The sequence below is a fragment of the Hyperolius riggenbachi genome, chromosome 12, assembly GCF_040937935.1.
Source record: "Hyperolius riggenbachi isolate aHypRig1 chromosome 12, aHypRig1.pri, whole genome shotgun sequence".
Taxonomy (NCBI): domain Eukaryota; kingdom Metazoa; phylum Chordata; class Amphibia; order Anura; family Hyperoliidae; genus Hyperolius; species Hyperolius riggenbachi.
In genome coordinates this window covers 150,132,444-150,150,653 of record NC_090657.1, presented here as the reverse complement: position 1 = coordinate 150,150,653, position 18,210 = coordinate 150,132,444, and the positions used below count along the sequence as shown (strand labels likewise).

The 18,210-nt window shown below is 45.0% G+C and overlaps 1 protein-coding gene across 1 annotated transcript in view; it reads right to left on the bottom strand.

Annotated features, from left to right (window-relative positions):
• Positions 1-224: 224 nt before the first annotated feature.
• The window catches only part of ODAD4 (outer dynein arm docking complex subunit 4), a 42,111-nt gene continuing 24,125 nt past the window's right edge, over positions 225-18,210 (bottom strand). The window contains exons 7-12 of the mRNA XM_068262004.1: positions 16,709-16,913; positions 10,157-10,243; positions 6,649-6,845; positions 5,683-5,783; positions 3,937-4,012; positions 225-406 (exon numbers count right to left, since the gene is read on the bottom strand). Coding sequence (XP_068118105.1) covers positions 345-406; positions 3,937-4,012; positions 5,683-5,783; positions 6,649-6,845; positions 10,157-10,243; positions 16,709-16,913 — 728 coding nt within the window. The 3' untranslated portion in view covers positions 225-344. The remainder of the gene's footprint in view (positions 407-3,936; positions 4,013-5,682; positions 5,784-6,648; positions 6,846-10,156; positions 10,244-16,708; positions 16,914-18,210) is intronic.

Sequence of the window (18,210 nt, the reverse complement as noted above, 5' to 3'; positions counted from 1 at the left end):
TATAACAATTAACGCCTCAGCCATAGACCTTGGCAAAGGTTCCCCATTTTGCTGGAAGTTATATAATTTAAGGAGATATGGATGCACAGTAATATTACCACTGTTATGTGAATCAAATTCTAGATCTCTTTTGAAGTTGAAGTCCATTCAGTTTTATGGCTCATGTGATGGCCTCCCCTAAGTTATGTATAATGACCACACACTCACTCCTAACCAAACCATCATTTGGTTCTGGCTGGAGTTACCCTTTAATGATAAAACACTTCAAAATGTCTCTTGTACTGATGCCCTTCATTGCAATTCCCACTAGGAAATATATGTGCATCCACTGCCATATCTCATATTCATGTAGGGATCTCTGGGCTCTGTTCCTCTCGATTCTCCTCTTCACTTGACAAATGTTCCTCTGGAAGACAAAAATAAGGCACCATTACATGAGGCTAAATTAAAAGTAGCCAGGTTGTATATAGAAAAATAAGTGTGGGTGTGTTTTCTCACCTGATCTAATTGCGGCAACCAACTCGCCTATATAAAGGGAAGCCTCTGGATCCCATAGAGCCTTCCCAGTCCTAGCTCTGTGTCCTCGTTCCACCGCTGTCCCCAGTGAATGTCCGCGCTTCTCAGATGCTTGTGTGGCATCCGTACTACTACGACCCACTTGTCTTTCAAAGCACTTGGGGACATGTCCCTGAGTACTTCCGAAGCCAATTGGTCAAATAACCTTCACGGAGTGACAGCAGTGGAGCAAGGGCATGGAGAGAGGACCTGGAAGGCTCTATGGGATCCAGAGCACACCCTTTACATAGGTGAGTATCTAACTTTGGTTTAGGTTCGCTTCAGTTTTACTTCAAAGTATACCTGTGATGGGGAAAACAATCATATGTACCTGAGGCTTTCTACTGCCCCCTTCAGGCCTTTGGCTCCCTCGCCATCCTCCCGAGCTGTCTCGATCCTCCACTAGGCAGCACGGTAAATCCACAAGTTGGCACATTTGCAGTCCAGTCGCCGGTAGCTGCAGACGTAGAACACTCATGGCCATAGGAGCACAACGGGGCACCCAGCCAGGGGGGAATCGCAGTTTCTTAGACGTACCTCACTGTCCAATGGGGGATTGGAGTGGCGCGAGAGGACAGTGAGGGAGCCAACGTTCTGAAGGGGGCTGGAGAAAGCCCCAGGTATGTATGAATTCTTTTTTACTTTTCATCTTAGGTTTCCTTTAAAGAGGAACTTTACTGAATATAACATAGTGATTAAAATTATAACATAGTGATTAAAATTATAACATGGTGATTAAAATTACAGATTTTGTACAATATTACTTTATAAATTATTAAGTCCGTGTTTGCTCAATGTAAAATCTTTCCTCATGCTGTTTTACATTCTGAAATGTATTACAGGAGGCAACATCTTTACTGCTGGTATGTGCATCTCTGCAGAATGTTTGTTTACTGTGTTTTGTAAAGTCAGGAGAAATAATGCCTGGTCTCCCAAAATGCTCTTGGAGGGGAATTACGCAATGCTTAACAGCCCAGGCTAAACATCACTGGGAGGATAGGGTTACATACAAACGGGGAATTTCACTTTATAAGAGAATTCCACCAAGTATTATTGAGCTATAGGAAAATATGTATACTTTACATCTATTATTTTTTTTTCGTTTAAAAGTTCATCAGCAGCAAAACTTCTGAAAAGTGTTGACTTTGACTTTAGCCATTGCCCGCAAATAAAGCGATATGTTCTATTGCGGAGGGCCAATGTGTCGTCTCCCAGGGGATGGGGTGAGTGGGGATAACAATGCTCTCGGACAGCGATCGGCCAAACCAATTCGCTGTGCTGATTGCTGGTCGAGTCGTCTGATTTCGAGATGTGAATTTCATCTATCGTGTGCATAAGGCTTAACCTCCTTAGCGGTAATCCCGACTCAGGCTCGGGACGGAAATCCACAGCTCAGAGCGGTAATCCCGTGCCTGAGTGAGTTATATGCAAGAGTGATCTGTATAATTGACCACGCGCTATGACGGTGTGCGCAGGGGGGGGTCGACAGAGGGACGACAGAGCAGTGTGTACATGATGTTACGAAGTGGAAGAGGAAGTTCACTTGCAGAGTGGATCACTTGCAGGGTGGCGGTCATGGGCTACTGTACACATACCTGACTATTGACTGAGGCGGTCGTTATCGCCCAAACAGCCAACTTTAGTTATGTATGTGTACGAAGCATTAACCACTTCCCCTCCCCAGGACGAGTATCTACGTCCCTGCAAAATCTCTCTACTCCTCGCAGGGGCATGGATACCCGTCCCTTGTCGCCGCGCACTCCCATTCTCTCCCGCGCTCGTTAGTTAGCTAGTTCACCTTCCTTAAACAAGCAGCGGCCGCATCCTGGAGCAGAAGATTCTTGCCGGGTCCCCCTGCCTCACAGACTTTAGATACCGACCTGCAGGCAGCGTGGCAGCGAAGAGAGGTTCATAGCAGCGCCGTATATGCTGAAAGAAGTAATTATCTCCGGTATACGCATTGCTATGGTAACCACTCTCCTTCCTTCCTGCAGTGCTGAGGGTCACCGTAACCTGCAGCGCTGCAGGAAGGAAGGAGATCGGTTACCATAGCAGCGCGGATACCGGAGGTAATTACTTCCTTCGGCATATGCGGTGCTGCTGAGCCGCTGTCCTCTCTTCACTGTGTGCGGCGCTGCCTGAGGGTCGCAATCTGAAGTCTGTGAAGCAGGAGGATCCAGCAAGAATTTCCTGCTCCAGGAGGCAGCCGCCGCTTGTTTTAGGAAGGTGAACTAGCGGCAGCCAAGGAGGGAGGGAACTTCAGCTGCAACTGGGGGAACCTACCTATCTGCCTAACTTATACTGGGGAAACCTACCTACCTGCCTAACTTATACTGGAAGAACATACCTGGCTAGCTTATACCTGGCTACCTTATACTGGGGGAACCTACCTGCCTAACCTATACTGGGGGAACCTACCTACCTGCCTAACTTATACTGGGAGAACCTACCTGGCTAGCTTATACCTGGCTACCTTATACTGGGGGAACCTACCTGCCTAACCTATACCGGGGAACCTACCTGGCTAGCCTATACTGGAGGAACCTACCTTATACTGGGGAAACCTACTTGGCTAACCTATGCTGGGGGAACCTACCTTGCTACCTTATACTAGGGGAACCTACCTGCCTAACCTATACTGGGGAAACCTACCTGGCTACCTTATACTGGGGAATCCTACTTGGCTAACCTATGCTGGGGGAACCTACCTTGCCACCTTATACTAGGGGAACCTACCTGCCTAACCTATACTGGGGAAACCTACCTGGCTACCTTATACTGGGGGAACCTACTTGGCTAACCTATACTGGGGGCACCCACCTGGCAAACTATACTGGGGGCACCCACCTTCCTAACCTATACTGGAGGCATCTATACCTGGCTTGCTATATAGGGGGCACCTAAACCTGGCTACCTGCCTACTCTAGTGTAGTGTTGTCGGTGGGTGGGGATTGCACTGCAACTATTACATGCAGTGCAAATTGTCAGGTGCTGGGCAATCATTTCAAATGGGGGGGGGGGGGGGGGGGGAGCATCCTCACAAGTTTGCCTCAGGCAGCAAAAAGTCTATAACCAGCCCTGTTGGGAGCTATGCCGTTGAAAGTGTCTGTAGCCATGGACAAGGGCATATCCACTGGGCATGCACAATGTTACAAGTCATGCATGCTCTGTATAAGGTAACATGCATTACTGGGCATGAGAGATTCATAAATTATCAGATACATACTGTCAGATGAATAGGTGCTGTAACAGAGAACAAGGTGGGAGGGGGGCCTGCAAGACACAGATACCTGTAAGGGCTTCCAAGTTATAGGATCACCATCAATTATTTCTTTTGACTCAAAAATTTGGCTCAGGTTTGCTTTATACTCCGATGCATACCTTTAGTGGAATCCTCCTTGTCACTATGCTCAGGATTCAGTGGCTCTTCACTTTCTCTTCTTGCATTTTCAAGGGCCTACAGAAATTCATGAAAAGTGATCAATAAGTAGTTTTTTGTTACATTATTCATCTTAAAAAACTCTCACAAAGCCAAACTAAATTGTATGAACAACAACTACAACTGGCATTCACAAATAAGTGGACTAAAGCCGGATCTACTAATAAGCAGAGTGGGTATATGCCTATAGGTGGCTGGTGGTAAAAACGTGGCTCAATGTAACCAGCCTGCACCAAGCCCTCCACTGCCTGCTATTAGTCAATTTAGTTTAGTTTGTACAATATGGTGTGCATCCAATAGTTTTTGTTTGCATGGTTGCCTCATCTTCTTTACAACATATTTATTTGAATCCAGTCCATGTTTGCTGATTACACAAACTCTCCAACCAGAATTCAGTCCAGGACCTGAATCCAGTCCAGGTCTGCTGATCACACAAACTCTCTGAAGGCCCGTACACATGCCTGACTAAGGCGATCGATAAGGACCGCCTTAGCCGCTAGTCAGGCGTGTGTACAGCACCCCCAACCCACAAGCGATCTGCTTGGCGGATCAACTCACCCCCTGCAACGGCCAATCGCATTGACTGCGGCGCTCCCCAACCCACCACGTGATGTTATGTTACACAGCTGACAGGCGCCTGTACAGCCAACGATGTCACCCAAGGGCATCGGGCCCTGATGGGTGACAGAAGTCAAGAGATGTTTACCAGAATCCAGTCCCAGTTTGCTGAATCACAAATCTCTCCTCTATTCTCCAACCTTAATCCAGTTGTCGGTGTTTACAGCTAGGGATCCAACGCATCGTAATTTGAATGGGAGCAATTGAGTTTTCCCAGCCGGGGGGGGGGGGGGGGGGGGGGGGGAACGCGTGGTGTGGGTCGCTGTGTGGCCCCTTTTTAAATTTGAGCACCCCCCTCACTTAAGGACCCTCTGCACGGCCCTGACCAGGGTGCCCTACCACTGCCTGATGAACTGTCTAACAAAAATGAGTGGCAATAACGTGCCTGACATGGACTTTCTATGACTGATGGTATGTTACGAGAGCTGCTGTGACTGCTGACAGATTGGAAGGAGTACTCTGGTTAGTGTTGGCACAGTTGCCAGTCACTCATGATGGGCTACATTTAATACTGCAGGCAGGCTGGAAGCAGGGGCAAGTGTTGGAGTTGGCAGAGATTGCGGGACTACCTGTCACTACTGCTTGGCCGACATAGCTGCCTGTGTTGTGGTCACACTGGGGGAAATTAGACCACCTGTTATTCCTGTGTGACTGAAAGGGGTGGCTGTCACTGTGGGCTGGTTGTGTTCTATTTTGGAAGGCGGGCTAAATAATCGCAAAGACACCCAGTTCTCCATCTCTGCTTCCTTGGCCAGTTCGTGCAGCATCAATCTTCCCACATGGTTTCTTCTAATCTGTGCCCCCTACCTGTGCTGCTCTCAATGATTGGATGATAAGAATAGGGGAGACTAGAGCAAGCTGTGCAGGAAAGGGGATGCTACACACACCAGCTGAAGGAGCGGACAGCATAGGAGGCCCAAACTGAAGTGGAGAGGGTGGCCCATGGAGCAAATGCCTCCTTGTCTTCTGGCCCAGTCCTCTCTCACCATTAAGTAAGATTATGCATAGTGTACCCAGTACTAGTGATATTATTAGTTTACATGTAAACTAAATATTGTACAGTTACTCACAGTAATGATGGCTTGTTCTGCTTCCATGTTGTTCACGATCCTTGCTTTTTCCAATGCTTTTTCAAAATTGTTAATAGCGTCCTGGTAGTCCTTTAGTTTCACTAAAAATTAGGAAACAGAATATTATTTTTTTTTCAAATAGAAATAAGGTATTTCCTTGAAAGTACAGTACTTAGTAAGAGTGTGTGTGTTACAATCTGTATAGATCTAGGAACTGCCGTAAAACAGACATTAATATCTAGTTTTTGTGTTGGTGGTCGAAAATGATTACATGAATATCTCTTTTATAAAGCGGTGTATGGTTCAGCAGAGGCATACGTTTCTAGGCGTCGCCAGTGATTTAGGCACAGGGTGAGCCGAATGACGACTCACCCTGCTGCTGCAAATCTCTTCGGCGGCGTTGAATACTATTCCCTCTCAGAGTTTTTGCAACTTGGAGGGAGATGCAATTTGGGGTCTGGCAACCGCTGGAGCCCCTAATTACCCTTATGTATCTCGCACAGTATTACTTTACTGCTATGGGGTGCCTAGTTTCAGAGCTTATCGTTAAGCGCCATGCACCAAAAACAACCTTCTTCGCTGGAGAGAACATACAAATGCTGGTACATCACAGGGACAAAGTAAAGGTATTTATGTTTTCCTCAAGAGAATGATTTTACTTTGAATGAAGTGAAGTGCTATTCTTCAGGTATTCCCACTTTCTGTCTGCAGTGGACTGGCAGCAAGTCTATAGGCAGGAAGTGTGGATAACTGGTGAATGGGCTATCACAGAGACAATGTAAAGGTATGAAGCCATTCATGGTTTAGAGGATAACAAGTAAAACACACAAATACCCTTAACTTAAAAGCAGACATCCAGAGTTCCGGTACATTTTAAACATCTTAACTACTGTAATTTTGATGGAATCTGCTTTCATTCTTTCTCCTTGAATTACCATTTTTTCTGTTTATGTAACGGTGGGTTACCTTGTGCCTGTGCTACAAGGACACTGGCGTTAAGCTGCCATTCCACATCTCCAGCTTCATCAGCTTCTTGTTGAGATTTCAGCCCATAGTCCCTTGCCTCTTCTAACAATTCCAGCTCCAGATAGCACCGGCCAATTTCATGAAACAACCACGTCTTCTCCAGGTTTGAAGATGCCATGGGGATCTTTTCTTCCCATCTGTACCGGGATATTATATCATCACAGTTTTGTCCAATATGGTAACATCTAATACATGAAGGCCTATTTATAAGAAGGAAGGAGCATTTGCCAGAAAAATTGCATTTCTGTACACTGCTTCCGGACTGAGCTAGATGAAATCTACACCCTACCAGGGCGTAGATCTTAACTTTCACGTTCACTCACACACACAGCATGTGTTGTTCGCGCCAATATCACAATGCTGCACCCCTAAATGGCTCAGGCTGACAGCAGAGCTCCTTATGAGGGTCAGGAGCCAATTTCATTGGCTACTGACCTCATGATCACTGTGAACCAATCACAGTGATCACTGCTTGTTATGGGGTAAAAAGTCTCTGGTCCTTAATGGGCCAGAGAAAGCAGGTCCCAAATTGGTTAAAATAATGCTATTATTATTAGGGATGATTAGCTTAAATAATCACTATTTATATGCAGGATCACTGCTTTGCATGTGACCGCCAGTCTCCTCATTTATAAAGTGACAATCAGCCTGATGACCACTTTACTGATCACAACATAGCATCTTCCGCTATCATTGTAGCAGATGCCCACTGGCTACAATGAAGAACAGTGGTGTTGGTTTCAGTCATCTTGTTCAACACTTTTAGAATTAGTAATACATGATGGCAGTAAAAGCCAATTGGCTGTGAACTTCTACATACTTTTTTGTTGGTGAGACATAATGGTTTGGACTGTCAATTCATTACTTCACTAGTGACCTTTGCCCATTTAAAAATGGGCTAGGTCTGTCAGTAATCCGCCGTGCACGCGCGCCAGCCGCATGCATGACACCCGCGCATGCCTGCCGCGTGCACACATACACACGACCGCCCCTTCTGGCCCCGTCCTCCTTTGGCTCTCGGCAGTGTCTCTGCGTCTTGTCCCTGCACATGCGCAGTGCTAAAAAGCATTGACACACGGACAGACGCAAGGACACTTGCCTATTATTAGGTAGGATTCCAGCCAATGGAGCTGCAGGTCACTACTAAGAATGAGCGGGTTGTCTTGCGAGATGCAAAAGTGTAGTCACTCGTGTTCAAGAAGGGGGGTGCAGCAGAGAGGGTTCAATTACTGTTCTTACTTCTCCTGACACTTCCTGCTTCACAGCCCGAACATCTACTGTAAAGGATGAAGTTTCAGGAGAATGGAGTGCAGCGTGGAGTAATGTAGCAAAAGGAGGTCATACAGGTAAATTAACTCTCTTTACCATGGCACCCTCATTGAACATGAGTGGGTACAGTTTGTGCTCACACATACCACACTAGAATAATTGCAGTACAGATGATCCTCTACTTACAAGCAGGTTCTGGTGAATTTGTTTGTAAGTTGAGTCACTAGTTAAACACGGTGAAACGTGGATAAATGATTTACTTTCAGACAACTCTGGATTTGGACATATGGGCCTTGATTTACTAACCGGCACTAAGCCGGTTAGTTTGCCTTATCACTTAGTGGGCACAAACTACAGCACTAACCTTATCTGAGGTTAGTGTGCCTTATCTGAGGTTAGTGTGCCTTATCTGAGGTTAGTGTGCCTTATCTGAGGTTAGTGCCCCTTAAGTAGCTTTGTGCACACTAAAAGATGCACAAAGCTACATCGTGCACTGCACCGCGCACACAGCGTAATGCGCCGATCTTTGCGCGCGGTGCGACGATAATGTCGCACCCGCTATACTGTATATGATGTGACCATAAGGTCGCATAGGATACGACGATAAAGGTGCACTGATGCGGCGTTTAGGTCGCATCATGTACAGTATAGCGGGTGCGATGTTATCATGCAGTGCGCGATGTAGCTTTGTGCATCTTTTAGTGTGCACAAAGCTACTTAAGGGGCACTAAGTTCAGATAAGGCACACTAACTCAGATAAGGCACACTAACTCAGATAAGGCACACTAACCTCAGATAAGGCACACTAACCTCAGATAAGGCACACTAACCTCAGATAAGGCACACTAACCTCAGATAAGGCACACTAACCTCAGATAAGGCACACTAACTCAGATAAGGCACACTAACTCAGATAAGGCACACTAACCTCGGATAAGGCACACTAACCTCAGATAAGGCACACTAACCTCAGATAAGGCACACTAACCTCAGATAAGGCACACTAACCTCAGATAAGGCACACTAACCTCAGATAAGGCACACTAACTCAGATAAGGCACACTAACTCAGATAAGGCACACTAACTCAGATAAGGCACACTAACCTCAGATAAGGCACACTAACCTCAGATAAGGCACACTAACCTCAGATAAGGCACACTAACCTCAGATAAGGCACACTAACCTCAGATAAGGCACACTAACTCAGATAAGGCACACTAACTCGGATAAGGCACACTAACCTCAGATAAGGCATATTAACTGACTTAGCGCCGGTTAGTGAATCAAGCCCATAGTATAAACTGTGTTTTTTGGCAGTTTATACAGTACACTTATAAACAAAAATATGTAATAAATGAAGACAACTTTTGTTTGAATCTCTGAAACGTTGTAAATCCCATTGTTTGTAAATAGGGGACTGTCTCATCTATATAGTGGTCACAGCCAGGGAAAACAATCTGATTGCCCCTTTATACATGTTATCAATTTATTGTTATAAAAACAGTGATCAGACTGTGAAATGTAGAAAGCAATAAAATGGCAATCACTAATCCATCGTCTCTAGATTATAAACAAGCCCCATAGTGTAAAGCTACATGCTTACCTACTGATGTCTTGAATAGCTCTGACGGCCGAGGGATTGGATACCGATCCCTGCCGGGCAACAGAGCAGCTACAACGCTGTGCATACACATTATCAGCCTCTGGCTGACGATGCGTATGTTGCTATGACGGAGGGGGCGGTGGGAAGACGAGCGCAGGCGACGTAGCGGTTTCTGGAAAGTGGGTGAGCGGCAAGAACAATGGCATTGTTCAGTGCTTGGGTGTTGGGCATCGCTAAAGATTGGACAGGTCAGATGTTTATCAATCGTGGTGCATCGACTGCACACAACTGCTGAGACTCGCCAATATTAGAACAATCCATCATTTATCAGTCATTTTGTGCGATATTGCCATTTCATGGGAATGGGCCATAAGAACCACTAAAGATAAACTAAAGGAGAATGAGATGAATGATAGACATATGCTCCTATGGATTCATTAATGATACAAAGATTGCATAATCCATTCCTGCACCAATTTTCTGGCCTGAAATTACAACAGTTACTTCAGATCCAGTTCTGGAAATCATGTATCCTGAAGTTTGCATAGTAGGTATCTTCTTATTATATACATACGCTTTAACAGCTTCCTTGAATTTCCCAATTCGTGCGTAAACTCTCCCAATATTATCCAGTGCACGTGACTTGGATTCGGATAAGTCACTAAATGAAAACACAAGGAAAAACAGAAAACAACTGTTAGTTACTTGTTCAAAAGATGCAAATATACCTGAATACATTTTCTTTAGTTGTAGGCTCTGACACCTTGCCACTCTATGGCCGCTGAATGAGGACGTTTGTAAACCAGTCTGGAGGCAAAACAAACAGAGGCACTATACAAGTCCTGGCACTGACTCAGCTGCTCCTTATTGTACTTTGCCTGAGGAAGCGGGCGAATTGCGTTGCAGATTTTTTTCTAAATAAATAAACGTTATATGTTTTTTACAATAAATTATTATCATGTCATCTGCGGGGAGGTAAGTACACCTTTAACCCCCATTTTTAAGCTGTTTTTAGTATATTTTACACTCTACTGGCGCCTCTGTATTTGCAAAGATAAATTGTGGAGGCAAAGCAAAGCTTGGGTAATGCTCCACATTCAAGTATGAAAATATTACGTAACACAAAGGTCCTTTCTGTCACACATCAGGTTTGCTTATACTTGATTAAAGAGACACTGAAGCGAAAAAAAATGATGATATTATGATTTGTATGTGTAGCACAGCTAAGAAAAAAACCATTAAGATCAGATACATCAGTCTAATTGTTTCCAGTACAGGAAGAGTTGAGAAACTCCAGTTGTTATCTCCATGCAAAAAAGCTATTAAGCTCTCCAACTAAGTCTTAAGGTGGCCAGACACTGGCCCGATTTGCGCCCGTTTTGACAGCAGATTCGATCACTGGGATCGAATCTGCTGCCAATCGTTCACGCTACACGCCGAATTTCGATCCATTCCATCCGATCCCGTCGATCGCGCCGTGCGGAAAATAACCGTCGATCGCCCGTGTAAAGAGCGCATCGCTAGCGGCGTTCGAGTGCCCGACGACCGACGCAATAGAGCCGCATACATTACCTGCTCCGCCGGCGCCACTCCCGGGTCTCCGTTCTTCTCCGTCTCCGCTCTGGTCTGCTCTGGTCTCCGGCATGCTTCCCTTCTTCCTGTCCCGGCAGGAAGTTTAAACAGTAGAGGGCGCTCTACTGTTTAAACTTCCCCCAGACAGGAAGAAGGGAAGCATGCCGGAGACCAGAGCGGAGACAGAGAAGAAGAGCGGTGACCGGGGGCAGTCGCACCAGCGGAGCAGGTAATGTATGCGGGCGGGGGGAGCGGCGGCAGCACCACCACAACAGATTGTGATCGGTTTCAGGCTGAAATCGGTTCACAATCTGTTTGCAGTAAAGGTAGCCATACGATCCCTCTCTGATCAGATTCGATCAGATAGGGATCTATCTGTTGGTCGAATCTGATGGCAAATCAACCAGTTTATGGCTACCTTTAGTCGGGGAGAGGGCTGTTATCTGACTTTTATTATCTCAACTGTAATTGAACTGTTTACTTTTCCTCTGCTAGAGGAGAGTTCATTACTTCACAGACTGCTCTGAAAGACTCATTTTGAATGCTGAGTGTGGTGTAATCTGCACATATTATAGAGCGATGCAATGTTAGAAAAAACACTATAGAAAAGAGAGAAATCGAGAGCCCAATATGGTGTAGTATGTCAGAGATACGAAGGGAAATGAATAAGTGAGATGGTTATACTCACAAACATGGGTTACCGCTCAGGCAACCACTGTATAGGCAGGTGAGGAGATTAGACCTGTCCTCACTCAGGATTAAGAAGTCGCTCTCTGTAGATCAGAAAAAATGGGGTAGGATCATCCCTCCACCTGGGGTGGACTCAAGTATACTGGTAGGTGATCAGAGGCGCCAGCAGAATAAAATTGATATAATTTTATATCAATTTTATTCTGCTAAATTCACTGCACATTGATTGCTGTGTTTGTTGTCCCCGTTTTATTGCCTGAAGAAGTGGGTCTGTTCCCACGAAACGCGTTGCAGATTTTGGGGTACTATTGAATAAATGTATTCGTTTGATTTGATGACAGACCTTGGTGTCTAATTATTGAGGGGAAGTCCACCACTTTCCCTCTCGGCAATTTTTTACAATTTTATATCAATTTTATTCTGCTGGCGCCTCTGATCACCTACCAGTATAGAAAAAACACTATATACCTGAAAATAAAAAGATGAGAATATTTTCTTTGCTGCTAATCTTCTAGTAATTATTCATAGTACACAACCAATTCATTATATCATATATTTTTTTTTGCTTCATTGTCTCTTTAATATACTACTAAAATAGTGTTGAACAGAGCTCAGCATTTCTTCTTTTTCAAGCAGGTTAATAATATCACCAGACTTTTGCTAAGACCCCTTCTTCTGCTAAAGCTACAGAATTCTCTACTTTAGTGCAGTAAATTGTATCCCAATACGTCAAGGCAGGGGACCCTTGCCGTCGCCTCCCAGTGTGTCATCATAACCAATTGTATCCTCCCTTGCATTAACTCCAAGCATTATTTGGGCTTAGAATATTGCTTAAAAAATGGTTAAGACTGAGCAGAACTTGGGATAAGTTGTTGTGAAGTGATAGTGGAAGTTGTACTACAGTAGAACAGTAGAGCTGGGGCAGTGTTCTACTGCCATCTAGTGGATGAAATAGAATCATGCACCCTTAGACTTTTACTGCCTGCCATTATAAGGCTGATGCAGCAGCACTTGAACATTATGCTGTAAATGTTTATTATGCTTTAAAAGTTTTATTTTAACGTACTTAAAGAGGAGCTCCAGTGAACATTTTACTGTTGGCAGGTGATGTAGCTGCTGGTTTTTGGCAGTTGGAAACAGCTGTAAACAGCTATTTTCCACAATGCAACAAGGTTCACAGACAGGAAACTGCCAAAAGTTCGAACTTTTCTTGTGGGAGGGGTTTCTTGTGGGAGGGGTTTCACCACAATATCAGTCATACAGCGCCCCCTGATGGTCTGTTTGTGAAAAGGAATAGATTTCTGATGTAAAAGGGGGTATCAGCTACTGATTGGGATAAAGTTCAATTTTTGGTCGGAGTTTCTCTTTAAATATTCATTTAGCTTAATTTTTTTCTGCCGTATTTTTTATTTTATTTACAGGCGCTGAAGTGCCATTTATTTGCCTCCTCTAGTATAATGCAGAGCCACAAAGGGAGTGATTCATATGTACCTGATCCAAGACTCAGGATTTGCTCTCCTCTTGCAGGATCGGCTCTCCTCTTCTACCACTGAGCGGTGCTGTAACGCCAACATCTTCCTCTGGGTCCCAATCACATGATATAACATGACTGGAATCCGAAGGAAGGACTTCAGCATTACAGAAACGATCTTCTATTCCACCACTGAGCGGTGATGTAATGCTGGCATCCTCCTTCATGTCCCGGTATAGCAGTAGGAGAACAGAGGCGCCAGCAGGATAAAAGTGGATAAAAACTTTAAAATTTGCTGGGAGGAAGTGGTGGACTTACCTCCATAAAGCAGACACGAAAGACTGTCTGAATAGTAGTCACATTTATTAATTAGTACCCCAAAACAGTGCAACGCGTTTCGCAGGCCAAGCCCGCTTCATCAGGCAATAAAAATGGGGACAAGACAGAATTTCAGCAATAGCAGGTGTAGCGCTATCTGAGGCGCTACACCTGCTATTGCTGAAATTCTGTCTTGTCCCCATTTTTATTGCCTGATGAAGCGGGCTTGGCCTGCCAAACGCGTTGCACTGTTTTGGGGTACTAATTAATAAATGTGACTACTATTCAGACAGTCTTTCGTGTCTGCTTTATGGAGGTAAGTCCACCACTTCCTCCCAGCAAATTTTAAAGTTTTTATCCACTTTTATCCTGCTGGCGCCTCTGTTCTCCTACTGCTATACCGTGTCCACCCCTGGTGGAGGGGTGATCTACCCCCTTTCGCATCTACAGAGAGCGACTTCTTATCCCTGAGTGAGGACAGGTCTAATCTCCTCACCTGCCTATACAGTGGTTGCCTGTGTGGTAACCCATGTTTGTGAGTATAATTTTCTCACGATAACCTTTACTTCATTTATGCTTAACATACTACACTATATTGGGCTCTCGGTTTCTCTACACTTTATCCTTCATGTCCCGATCATATGTCATATTATGTGATTGGGATCCGGAGGATGAGTGGACTGGTAAATTAAGAGTTCTTATCCACTGTGAAAAATGTAATATATAAATACTTTTTTGTTTTTCTTAGGTTTTTTTTTCTTTTTCTGCAAAGTTATATTACATTTATTTATTTATCTATTAAATGTACCACTGTGATGATGCGCTCAGCTGGCTGCACAGGCAGACAGCTGTTTGTCCATTCCTCTAGTCTGTGGGCTGCAGGTCTCTGGAACAGAGACCTGTATTTCCATTGCAAGTTTCTGGTCTGTTCTCTTGCTGGGGAATTTGCATACATTCGTTATGCAAATCCCCTACCTGCCTTCTTTGATGACTGGCACTATAAGAGCTTTATGGTTCCCAGAATGCTTTGCTGGACATTTCCCTTCCATGCTCTGTTCATGATGGACACTGCTGGAGTGTCAGCCATTGCTATCTAGTATAGTTAATTCCTGGGGGTTGCTTTAGGCTCCCCTTCTAGCCCAGTCAGGTTGTATTATCTGTATTGCCTGTTCTGTCTTGTCTTGCCTGTTGCCATTGTCCTGCCCCAAAGGTGGTCGACAGGAAATGGTTCTGATCTCTGTTCTTGGAGTATAGCTGGTGCAGCGGTTGCTACCAACTATCTCTTCTGTTCTGTCTCCTGGGATCGCGCTAGCTACTTTTCGCTAGCGCTGGGGATCCTTCTGTTCTGTCTTCTGGGATCGCGCTAGCTACTTTTCGCTAGCGCTGGGGATCCTTCTGTTCTGCTACTCTGTACCTGGATCACGCTGGCCACTTTTCGCTAGTGCTGTGGATCCTATCTCTCGTTTGTCCCTGTTTTCGTGTGTCTGTCTTGTCCGCTACGCTTGCTGCAGGCTCGGTGAGGTAACCGTTAAGCAAGCGCTCGCGTCCTCTGTTTCATGTTTGTCTGTTAATGGTTAGTTAGGCGTGCTTGTCTCTATTGTGCTTATCACGTGGAGATCGCGCATAACCGCGTGCACTGTTGCGAATGAGTGCGGTGTTCGCGGTTAGCTAGCGTTTATTATTTTCCGTATCTCCTTATTGTATTTGCTGTGCCTTTGCTACCCTCGTATTCTATTCTGATCTGCCTTGTGTCACGTCTGGCGATCGCACCTCTCGCGATCGCGTTCCTATTTCGTATCTGCTGTTGTGTGTGCGCGGTCGCGGGGTGGCGACTGGATTGGCGCACACACATACAACCTATCCCTTTGCTCAATCTTATTCGCAATCGCCTCTCTTGCGATTGCATTCTGCGCTTCGTACAATTCCTGTCTGGCACTTGTGGAGGTGCAGAGGATTGGTTCCTCTGCACTCCCCAGCGCCATCTGCCGACAGGAATTTCCCTCTACAGGTGCGTAGCCCCTTTTGCTGGGTGCCTGCAAATATACGCTTGTGGAGGATTTCCGCCGTGTCAAAGCACGCGTTGTGCGCTGATCACGGAGAAAGTTCCACAACCGTTACAACCACGTTTTCCAGCATTACAGCGCTGCTCAGTGGTAGAAGAGGGGAGCCAATCTTGCAAAGGGGGAGTGAAGCCTGCGTCCGGATCAGGTAAATATGAGGCGCTCCCTGTGCCGCTCTGCATTAGACAGCCCAAGTTTTGCCTGTTATCTAAAGTGAACAAAATCGGGGAGGGCAGTTAAAGTGTTAATAAATTCTGTTAAAAATGCAATACATTTGGCAATTTGGCATGTTTTTCTGTTTGGAAATATGATGGTAAAAAGGTTAAGTTTATCTCAGTGCTCGTAATGCAACCAGAGAACGGGTTGCAGCCACTGGAGAGGAGCGCCATAAAAATGATGAACAACCACCATAATGATAATATGCACATATAGGTGGCTTCCACCTCTCTTAGACCGATTGGTAGCGCCAATGTGATTTTGAATGAAAGGAGATAACCACCATCAGTGTGTCCAGCCCACTTTGATCACTGGAGCTGCTCATCGGGAACTATGGCCTCTTGATGGAAAGATCACTTTGAAAAAAAGGCACTCAACTGGGTGAATTTGTCCTTAGTCAGGCCACAAGCTTTTTGAGAGTTCAAGTAGCACACTTCCCACGGGGGTACAGTATGAAGAGCAAATACAAAAACTCTGCGTTTATTAAAGCAAAAACTCAAGAGTAATACCTTCATCTAAAATCAAGAAGACTGCTATCAAATATATAGCTTGCACATTTAATAAATAAATAAATAAATGTAGTATAACTTTGCAGCACAAAAAAAAAAAAAAAACTAAGAAAAATCAAAAACAATAAAAAAGTGTTTATATATTACATTTTTCACAGTGGATAGGAACTTTTAATTTACAAGTTACACTCATCCTGGTAATTGTTCTATGAAATGATGATAGAGGCAAGAAACTGCCTTCTTAGTCAATAATCAAATGGCCCACAATGATTAGAGACCACTTAACTCACCATTCATTTGCTATCTCCAGATCCTTCTTGTGACTTTTCAGAGCTTGGTCCATTTCCCCCATGTCCATCTGGGCATTCCCTATACAGCTGTACAGATTACCAATGAGCTCCTGCTTGTTAGCTATGTTATCTCTCCAGCTCTGGACGTTCTTCAGGACTGTCTGCGCCTTCTTGTAACTTCCCTCTGCATCTCCCTTTGCTAGTACTAGAAGAAAAAGATGAGGTCTGTAATGTGGTTAATTACCAAGAGCAGAGTCCTAATAATAAGGTCCATGTTTCAAGCCCAACACAACCAAAATTGAACAAAGTCAATTCTAACAGTTAAATTGATAAGATAATATGGGGTTTAGAGAAGTCAAGTGGTTACAGCCCTGTCACGGACGGTTGCGGGGCCGCAGGCGCGTCCTGTAACCGCCCGTGAAGAAAAGCGATCGCACTCGATTCTCTGCATCGATTGCGCTTCAAATCGATACAATCTGGGTTGAGTGTGTAGGGGCAGCTGAAGTCTTTCTCTCAGCAGAGAGATAGCACCAGCCCAACGGCTGGATGGCTCTTTTGATATGCTAATGAGCCTGGGCCCAGAGAGTCCCTGGCTTCAAGCTGTGCTGATGGCCCATCCATCAGGTATGGACCATGACAGAAGCAATCTAGTTGGGAGAAAAGCCAGATCCTCCGGCTCCCTCCCAGCAGGGGAGCTGACACCTAGCTAGCTGCCCCAAACTTCAAAGAGCCTTTGCCTGGGAATGACCTGCTATCAATCCCCAAATGTAGATCATATTCCATAAACGGCTATATGTATCATATTTTCTGTGTTGCCAGGCTGGCAGACCCTCCAAACTAACAGAACAGGTAGGGCCCGGTCTGGCGTTGGTTCTGAGAACATTTCAGAACCTTCTGAGGTAAAGACTGCCCGTTAGGCAGTTCAACAGTGCCCTAATGATACCACAGGGGTCCCACCCCTCATGTTTGGTATCAGGCTGCTGGGTACATCGAGGCAGACCTGAAAATATTAGTAAATCTGCCCTGACCTGTACGGTTCTGTGAGATAGAGCCCATATATGGTTAAGGCATGATTTCTGGTCCCCCAGGACAAGGGGAGGACTCATCTCATGTTCTAAGGGGGTGTGTGGGCCCGCCCTCACTCCCTCCTACTGAATCAGGGGCATAAGAATGGCAGAGGAGCCAAACTCAGTGTCCTCCACCCTGAAAACATCTTGAACTCATCGGTGCCAGCTTGAGGATATGCTGGCATCCACCTGGTCTGAACTCTGAACTTTTATTGAAACCCAGAACTCTGATTTTTCCCACAAAAAAGGACATCTTTCCAGGAACTAAGTATTTTTCTCCCTTCTTTTATTTTTTATACTGGCTATTACTGTTTTAATAATTGTTGATTTTAATAATTGTCTGTATATATTAATTATTTATATTGCTGTGAATAAAAGACTTCCTCCAAGTCATTCACTGTTCCGCTACCCTGCTTATCAGCACACACAGAACTG